The sequence below is a fragment of the Tachysurus fulvidraco genome, chromosome 22 (genome assembly GCF_022655615.1).
Source record: "Tachysurus fulvidraco isolate hzauxx_2018 chromosome 22, HZAU_PFXX_2.0, whole genome shotgun sequence".
NCBI classification, from domain to species: domain Eukaryota; kingdom Metazoa; phylum Chordata; class Actinopteri; order Siluriformes; family Bagridae; genus Tachysurus; species Tachysurus fulvidraco.
The window spans coordinates 1,928,081-1,938,588 of record NC_062539.1 but is presented as its reverse complement, the minus strand read 5'-3'; the positions used below and the strand labels follow the sequence as shown (position 1 = coordinate 1,938,588).

Sequence of the window (10,508 nt, the reverse complement as noted above, 5' to 3'; positions counted from 1 at the left end):
CACTAATACACAGATACAATAATACACTAATACACTCTTAATACACTAATACACACACTAATACACTAATACACAGATACAATAATACACTAATACACACACTAATACACAGATACAACAATACACACACTAATACACACACAATAATACACTAATACACAGGTACAATAACACACACACACTAATACACAGATACAATAATACACTAATACACATACACTAATACACTAATACACAGGTACAATAATACACACACTAATACACAGATACAATAATACACTAATACACACACACAATAATACACTAATACACAGGTACAATAACACACACACACTAATACACAGATACAATAATACACTAATACACATACACTAATACACTAATACACAGGTACAATAATACACACACTAATACACAGATACAATAATACACTAATACACATACACTAATACACTAATACACAGGTACAATAATACACACACTAATACACAGATACAATAATACACTAATACACACACACACTAATACACAGATACTAATGCACTAATACACAGATACAATAATACACTAATACACTAATACACAGGTACAATAACACACACACACACTAATACACAGATACAATAATACACACACACACTAATGCACTGATACACAGATACAATAATACACTAATACACACACACTAATACACTAATACAGATACAATAATACACACACACTAATACACTAATACAGATACAATAATACACACACACTAATACACTAATACAGATACAATAATACACACACACTAATACACTAATACAGATACAATAATACACACACACTAATACACTAATACAGATACAATAATACACACACACTAATACACTAATACAGATACAATAATACACACACTAATACACTAATACACAGATACACTAATACACTCTTAAATTAATACACTAATACACACACACTAATACACAGATACAATAATACACACACACACTAATACACAGATACAATAATACACACACACACTAATACACAGATACAATAATACACACACACACACTAATACACAGATACAATACTACACTAATACACACACACACTAATACACTAATACACAGGTACAATAACACACACACACAAATACACAGATACAATAATACACACACACACACACTAATGCACTAATAAACAGATAAAATAATACACTAATACACACACACTAATACACTAATACACAGGTACAATAACACACACACACACTAATACACAGATACAGTAATACACACACACTAATGCACTAATACACAGATACAATAATACACTAATACACTCTTAAATTAACACAATAATACACAACACACTAAGACAATAAATAACTCACTAACATTTTTCTGTTTGCTTTTTACTAAATGCTTCTTATTTGTTGTCATTTCACACTGAAGGTAGAAAAAGTTCTGACATGATTTTATTTGTATTTCTTTGTTTGTTGTTTATTTGATCACATTAACCTGCCATTTAAACACCAGAGTTGTGTAGACTTGTTATATCCATTGTGTATTTATATATGTTAGAGAAGGGGACATCTGTCCATTATTATTATTATTATTATTATTATTATTGTTATTATTGTTATTATTATTATTATTATTATTTCGTGTCCCATGAACACACTCGTATGTGAAACTGAGTGATGTAACTGTAATTGTTTGTGTAAAGTTACCTGTGTGGATGAAGGTGTGTTTCTTCATGTCAGATTTCTGGTGGAATCTCTTGCCGCAGTATTGACAGGGATACGGCCGCGTGTCCGAGTGGATCAGCAGGTGTGTGGACAGAGTGGACGACCTCTTAAAGCTTTTTCCACAGATTTTACAGCTGAAAATCCTCTCCTGTCAATCAACACACACAACAGGATTAGTTTAGAGGTGAACTTTGCTTCCATTCATTCATTCATTCATTCACTACCGCTTATCTGAACTTCTCGGGTCACGGGGAGCCTGTGCCTATCTCAGGGGTCATCGGGCATCGAGGCAGGATACACACTGGACGGAGTGCCAACCCATCACAGGACACACACACACACACACTACGGACAATTTTCCAGAGATGCCAATCAACCTACCATGCATGTCTTTGGACCGGGGGAGGAAACCGGAGTACCCGGAGGAAACCCCCGAGGCACGGGGAGAACATGCAAACTCCACACACACAAGGAGGAGGCATGAATCGAACCCCAACCCTGGAGGTGTGAGGTGAACGTGATAACCACTAAGCCACCATGCACCCCTGCTTCCACTCCATGTTTAATATTATTATTATTATTATAAATGATAAGACGTCACACTTATTAAACAAGCCCCGCCTCCAGACACCATCATCATCAGAGGATGATTGATTAAAGGAATATTCTGGTGTACTCAAATATAATCTAGTCTAAGACTTAAGTTTGGTGTTTAATCTTTTTGAGTTTTCACAGAAAAGCACCAGGTGATGTCAGATGACCAATCGGGACGCAGCTTGGAGGAACAAGAATGAAAATCCAACATGGTGGACAGAGTGTTGGTGAAAAAAACTGGCCTTGAGAGTGAACGAATATAAAGAGCACAACGATACTAAGTAGGTCGTGGCATTTTCACGTCGATACTGGAACGCTGTATTGTAACTAGAAACAATAAATTTGCACGTTTTGGGACGTCGGTTGGACATCGAGACGTCGGTCGGACGTTTGAAATGGTCCACATTGGATACATTTTAAACTAATTTCCTCATTTCCATACTTAGACTAAACGTTTTTAAGACTCGGAGCTTGTGCCGTTATACAGAGTTTGTGTAAAGAAAAAGTCTCGCATTGTAACAGTCTTAATCTAACCTTAGGCTCCGCCTCCCAACGTTTCATAGTAAAATTGTAGCAGAAAGCAGGATGCTGCAGGAAAAAGAATAAAGCTTCGGTTTGAAGGTGAATGTGTAAATGCAGACTGCTATTCTGTGAAGATCTGGGATTATTTTTTGGCAGAGTTCGAGTAGCATTAGCAGGAAGAACAACAGCATTAGTGGGAAACTTCAGGCACCAAACATGGCTGACGAGGAGGTAAACAGACATTGGTGTAAAGCTTGTCGGTTGCCACAGGTATCACACGACCAGCAAGGATTTGAAATATAAAAAGCGTTTGTATTATTTTTGTATCGTTGTCGTTTACAATCTTGATACAAAATGGACAAACTACAGAATGATGTTGTATGTTATCGTATACGAGATGAGATCGTTTCCGTACCTGTGAGTGGACGACTTTGTGCTGTTCCAAACTCACGGCGTGACCGAAGGTTTTCCCACACATCTCGCAGGCGAAAGGCCTGGTGCCGCTGTGTGAGCGCCGGGCGTGGACCTCTAAGCCATGAGGCGTAGAAAACACCTGGATCAGATTCCAGACAAAATCAGATTTTGCTGCCAAAGAGAACGACACACAAGCAAGATGAACTTTAGGAAATGGCGTACCTTGGTGCACTTGACGCACGTGTAAGAGCCGTTTGTCTGCAGCCGCGTGCACAAGACGTCAGGGTGCTGCGATTTGAACTCTGCGTTCTCAGGAACGGTCTTGAAGTCAGTGTAATATCCTTGCGCGTGGCTCTTCAGCAGATCTGTAGCCAACGAGCTGTACTCCTCCTGAGAGAGCCCTCGGAACGAGGACTGACTGGAGAAGAAGGCCTCTGCGATCCTCTTCGTGGAGTTGTAAACGCCAAGGGACGGCATCTCACGTGCCACGTGACTCCGGGGAAGCGGTCTGACGAGGCGTCTGAGCTCCGAACGAGTGTGAGTCCAGGCGCAGGGTCGGAAGGTCAGGTCGAAAGGCTGGACATCATCTGGTGACGATAACGGATATTCATCCACATCTGCTCAGAAAACAAAGGAATAGTTTGTTAATATTCTGTTCATACTGTAAATACGTATAAAGTTTATATCTACATCATCAAGTAATGAACTGATGAACAATTTGTTTTAACCAGATTCAAAAATGTGTGTATCCACTGATATGATGAATTTTTTTTTTTTTTTTTTTTTTTTAAGAAATCTTTCAGAGTCCGTGTAGAGCCACATCGAGAGGAGTCAGCTGAGGTGGCGCGGCCATCTGTTGCGGATGCCTCCTGGCCTCCTGCATGTCCAACCGGGAGGAGGCCCCGGGGAAGACCTAGGACACGCTGGAGGGACTATGTCTCTCGGCTGGCCTGGGAACGCCTCGGTATTCCACCGGAAGAGCTGGAGGAAGTGTCTGGGGAGAGGGAAGTCTGGGCGTCCCTGCTTAGACTGCTGCCCCCACAACCCGGCCCTGGATAAGCGGTAGAAGATGGATGGATGGATGGATGGATGGATGGATGAAATCTTCCATGTAACACGGATGGAAGGAGTCTCCAGTGCCAGCAGTTCAGAGTTCTCCGGTTTCTCAGTAACATGACAAGCTACCTTTTATTTACTTATTTATTTATTTGTTTGTTTGTTTGTTTATTATATTTTGCCCCCATTAGAGAGAAAAGAGTTGGGGGAGGGGCTTCGGGGGGGCTGTTAATAGCTGCTATAACATAGTAAATCTACATTTATTAAACTATAAAAAGATCAAAATGAAACTAAATACATAAAATAGCCAAAAAAAGGAGAGAAAATCGACAAATTTGCTTTAAATCGTCACATTACATCATTACTGATTATCTTCCTGTAACATCATGACATAAAATATTTATGAAATATCTACCGTTTTACTGCCCTTAATGTATATAAAGGAAGTCCAGGGTTGCCAAGCGGAACCCAAAGTTCCTGCTAAATTTGATCCGTCAGTAACGACAGCGAGCTCGTTAGCCGAAATACGTCTTTAGGAGGTTAGTTTAAATGATATCGTTAGACACGCCGGGCTGCTGCTCGTGTAGGACTTTGGTGTGTGTTGTACCTGGAGAAGAAGACATGGATCTGGGTCTCCAGACTGACTCCTCGATCTCGGCCGGCGGATCGCACACACTTCCCTCACAGCTGAGCGGAGAGTGTTGAGCTTTGAGTTCGGCCGTACACACTGCGCTGCCTTCAGGTGAATATCGACCCGCTCCTTTATTCACGTCCTCGAAGCGGTCAGGCTCGGCCTGGATCTCTGCACAACGTCACAACGTCAATGTACATGCTGGAAATATCTAAAAAGTGTGTCTAATGTGCTACATTTGGAAAATTAGCAAGATAATTTTGTAAATTAGCTTGATTACTTAGCTAGCTTGCAAAATCACCTAACTTAGCTATCCAGCTAGCAAGGTAATTTTCTTTTTTCAACTTAGCTTATTAAATTAGCTAGCAAGCTACCTACCGTTTGTAGATCACCTGGTTAATTTAGCTTGCTAGTTACTTTGTTGATTTGGCTTATGTGATTTAGCATTCTTTCAAACAGGGATTTTAAGCATTAGCGAACTAGCTAATGGAGTTTAATGGTCAAATTGGTCAATGGGCTAATGGTCAAATTCTGGGTGTTTCAGGGTTTGAGTTAGCATAAAATGTATTTATCTAACAGCTAGTCCCACAGGATCGTGTATGATGAACCTGTGGTAAGATCTTATCGTGGATTAACATTTTAATCTTGAATACTCGCGAATGTTTAAAAGCTTTTCGGTTTAACGTCTTTTGCCACCATACGAATGTTTTTACCTCTGTACTTTTTCCAATTACAGTACGGTTAAAGCACGTGTTCCTGAATCTGGTCTGGCATGGAGAACCTCCTGTGCTGCTAGTTTAAGCTATAAGGATGCTGCTAGCTATCAGATTAGCATTGTTACACCTGTGTATCTAAATCATCACAATCTCCTGATGTGACACTTTAGGTGTGGCCTAAAGTCTGACCTGAACTGAACTTACAGCGTCGTTCTTGTAGTTTCAGGTCAACATGAAAGAACGTCACACGCTAAACCCTAAACACACCCGATTGTCTAAATGTGTACCGCCGAACGATCTTAAAGGACGTACCTGTGTAGGTGTGTGTCAGCAGAGCATCGAGTCGGATGTAGTCGTCCTCCAGGCTGCGAGGTTGGTGGTAGCTGTGAGCACGTTTGCTCTTCACCAAAAATGACCTCGGCATGTTCGCTCTCAGGTTCGAGGGTCTGAGGAGAGTTAGAAATGTGGTGATTAGTCACCTTTAGGGGTCCAAGCACTTTTATTTTTCACTAACGTTATTCTTATCGTACATAAGTAAAGATTACAAATATTTCATCCGCAGTTAAAACCATCAAACCGAGCTGAAACCTGCTCACTATTATAACCTCCTGAAACCTTTCCGTCTCTGTCCGAGCTTCAGCTGAAACTTTATCAGCTGCGCATCAATGATGCAGACGCATGCCAGCGACACGACACGCGACAGACTGTTAACGAGGACGCAGCTACTCCATTACACTCCGGCTATAATACGCTCATTAATACTTAATACTCCATTGAAGGCTAGTGTTCATAAGGAAATGCTTCACGATGCTTCGTACAGACCGAGCGGAAAACAAAGCCACACAGAGCCGAAATCATCCTTCATACATCTGATATAAACATACATAGACCTACATAAGTCTGTCATAAATAGTTTATTCTTCATCGTGTGTGTTCCTGTTCCTAAGGAAAACTTCATGCGTAAACTGACAGAAATCTGACTTATGCCTATTAAAACCTAAAAACAAACCTACATTTACATAATAAAACCTTCAGAATCCTTCAGAATATAAACCTACATAAACCTGACATAAGGCTACATAGATCTGCTATAAATCTACAAACTAAAATCTGCTGAAAAAAGCAGAAAAAAGAACTTCTTACAGACCCAGATTTTCAGTTACGTCACATTGTGTCCTGGTTATGTATTATATACAGACCTGCACATATCTTACACCACACACACACACACACACACACACACACACACACACACACACATCGACCATATAAATTTCTATTTTAATTTCACATCCAAAATAAACAGACGGCACATCGGTGAAACGGCCTCCATAAAATCATTGCTCGTTTTTCTCTGAGCTCAAGGTCTGAGGATTCCAATAAATGTGAGAAAAAAGTTTGGTGTCGCAGCTGGAATGGGATAAGTGTACATACACACACACACACACACACACACACACACACACACATACACACATACACACATATACACACATACACATATACACACATACACACACACACACACACACATACACACACACACACACACACACACACACACACACACACACACACAACTAAAACAGCTCACAAAATGACCAAATATACACACCCAAACACATATCACACTACACACACACTACACACACACACACACACACACACACACACACACACACATACACACATATACACACATACACATATACACACATACACACACACACATACACACACACACACACACACACACACACACACATACACATACATACACACACACATACACACACACACACATACACACACACATACACACACACACACACATACACACACACATACACACACACACACACACACACACACACACATACACACACACATACACCCACACACAACCACACACACACATACACACACACACACCAGAAAAACAGCATGGTATTACCACAGCTGAACTGTACACAGTGTTGAATTGAACACGTCAGATTTAAAGTGCGTAAAATTTCCACGTAATAATTTTTTTTTATTATAGCATTAAACACTAAAACACTAACAGAGAATTCTAGGTGTTTGTTTACCCGCATACGGTAATCTAACACTATACGACTATCCTGAGAAATCCGACATTTCACATATGTGTCATATCGAATGTTAACACACATGAAGGTGAAAGGTCGCCTTGTATTCTCGTGTAAAACGTGTGGAATCTCAGGGAAAACAAAACGCACACTTTCTACATGAGAAAATAAATAAATCGTCTGGAAAAACACACATAAATAAAAAAGGGTGCAAAAATTAACAAGGGTGGGGGGATCACATGGAAAAATGTGAAAATGTTTTTTTTAAAAATTGTGAAAAAAGTGTGAAATTATTTCAATGAAAAGAATTTCCTTGATTACTTAATTTAACACTATTTGATAAATCACCAAAAAATTCTAAAAGATAACACAATAATAAATCCCTTTAAATCAATTAACTTCATTTCATTTCATTCAACAGGAAATACAGCAGCATGAAATCCAGTAGGTCAGAAGCTTCGGCTTGAAGTTCACGTCAGAAAATCTGACCTTGATGACTGTCAGCTGTATCAGATCTCCTGTGACTTTCACACACGATCGTAAACCCGAGACTAAGTTCTTCACGTAAAACAGTCCTGAGGCGAGAGAGCTTTGCTTTACAAACTCTTCGCTAACATGCCGTACAGAAAAGCATCTCAAAACACGTGGACTCTCAGTGTGGATGAAGTCCAACAGCAGAAGATCACATCGTGGTCCACGCTTGTCGGTGTGAACAGGATTCTGAGGCTACAGCAGATGCAGGAGCTCAAAACTGGACAGATCTTTACAAGAAACATCTCCAGATCTTTTTGTCTATCTAATCTTTATTATGTCGCTTTGTAGAAGCCAACATTCTGTTTTCCTATTTAAGCTTAGACAAAAATTTATCAAGAGTAACTCCTCCTAGAGCTTTCGAGCCACATGAACCAAATTCGGATATGTTGTAGACGCTGGTCTGAAGTTTGTCGCTATGACTTTTCTAAGCGATCCGAGTACCGGTACTTCTGGTACCGGGTCTCAAAGTGGCCTTTTTTCCCATAGACTCCCATTATAAACTTTAGAGGTTTATAACTCGGCAATCTTTCGAACTATTTACACCAAACTCGGCCAGATCCTTTACGGTGACACTCTGGCCTTTGCGAATACTTGCTTTGTCAAAGCCAACATCAAGGTTTGTCACGACGAACAAATCTACTTTATATTGTTTTTCTGAACTTTTACTTTGTGTTTTATTCTTAACTATTACTCCTTAACATCTCCTGTGTGCTCTGAAGCACGGAACAGTTACTTCCTGGATTCTTCTTCACTATTTATAAAGAGTATACTTAAAAAAAAAAAAAACTTAATAGAACAAATCTACAGAATAGAAATAAACAACTCAATCGTGTTTAACTGCAACCTAAACAAGTTATTATATAGAACAGTGATAAAGTTACCACCCGAGATGCTAATTACCTCTTATTTATGCCCAGGACTCTTCATGGCATCGTTCAATAATCCTGAAAGAGTTCATCCTACACATTTAGAAGTTAGTTCTACTCTCTCTTTTTTATTTGCGGTATAGAAAATGTTTTCACAACCTCTTTATCTTCCTGCATCATGACACAACAATGAACAATTAATAATCAGTAATAAAAGCCTAAACACGTTCACACGCAGGACGCACACGCACTAAACTAAAAGTGTGTGTGTGTGTGTGTGTGTGTGTGTGTGTGTGTGTGTGTGTGTGTGTGTGTGTGTGTGTGTGTGTGCGCACCCACCTGTTGCCTCAGTGCGCGCGGTGCCTGGTCTGAACGCGCTGCTGCTTTAGCGCACGCTTTAAATATCGCGGCTGAACTTCCTGGAGGAGGTTTAAAAGGCCCAAAGCTGCAAATCTGCAGGTACACACACACACACACACGCGCGCGCGCGCGCGCACACACACGCACACACGCACGCACGCGTGTGGACCAGTGGGTGAGGATCTGGATGCTATAAACTGCACGCGCCTTCCCGTTATAGATGCATGTGATCATACGGAAACGCCTCGTGCTATAATCATCCTGAATCACATCAAGATTTTTATTTAAGCTTCTGCACAGGAAGATTTTCATATTTGGCCCCTCGTAGGATTGCATGCAATTATTGTAGCAGGATTTAAAACACACACACACACACACACACACACACACACACACACACACACACACACACCTTCTAAATGAGCTCTTGGGTTCTGCAGCCCACAATCTTTTACCTCAGCCATTATTTTTAATACGTGTAGACGTTTAGAAAGCAAGGTGTCGTGTAGGACCCCGAGGGGCCCTGCGTTAGAGCCCTTTATCTGAGGGTTTGCTTTGAAAAAGGATCGAAATACTTTTTTTTTAGAAAACTTAATCGTGGAACCCTTAAGAAGGAGCTCTACAGAAAAAAGGTTTCCTTTTTTTTTTCTTGAAGAAACTTTTAGTTCCAGAAATTAGAATTCATGTTTTTGGAAACTTCTAGGAAGAAAAAAATATACAGTTCATCTGGTGTCCTAAATGTTTCGGGTTCTTTTGAGAAAATCGGGTGCTGTTGGAACCGTGAACATCTTCTACGGTACGAGCTTCTTCTTGTTCTTCTTCAGAAACCGTTCCACTTTCCACACTTTTTGAAAACTAGAACGTGGAGAGAATGTAGAAAACCTTTAAAGCTTGAACCTCGGCATGTTTTACCTCGTGTTGTTAAACTCATTCTGTAAAACAGTCGTTAGATAAAAGGAAGGACTCATTTCATGGCCCTTTGTGTTCTTC

The 10,508-nt window shown here is 40.2% G+C and overlaps 1 protein-coding gene across 2 annotated transcripts in view; it reads right to left on the bottom strand.

The window, feature by feature from the left end:
* gfi1aa (growth factor independent 1A transcription repressor a) overlaps nt 1-10,299 on the bottom strand; it is an 11,253-nt gene extending 954 nt beyond the window's left edge. The window contains exons 1-6 of one of the 2 annotated variants that reach the window (XM_027158199.2): nt 9,498-10,299; nt 5,984-6,117; nt 4,932-5,126; nt 3,491-3,885; nt 3,270-3,407; nt 1,721-1,886 (exon numbers count right to left, since the gene is read on the bottom strand). In XM_027158199.2, coding sequence (XP_027014000.2) covers nt 1,721-1,886; nt 3,270-3,407; nt 3,491-3,885; nt 4,932-5,126; nt 5,984-6,095 — 1,006 coding nt within the window. In that variant the 5' untranslated portion in view covers nt 6,096-6,117; nt 9,498-10,299. Of the gene's footprint in view, nt 1-1,720; nt 1,887-3,269; nt 3,408-3,490; nt 3,886-4,931; nt 5,127-5,983; nt 6,118-9,192; nt 9,426-9,497 lie in introns of those variants that run through there. The other variant, XM_027158200.2, reaches the window with a different exon arrangement.
* Nucleotides 10,300-10,508: the final 209 nt, after the last annotated feature.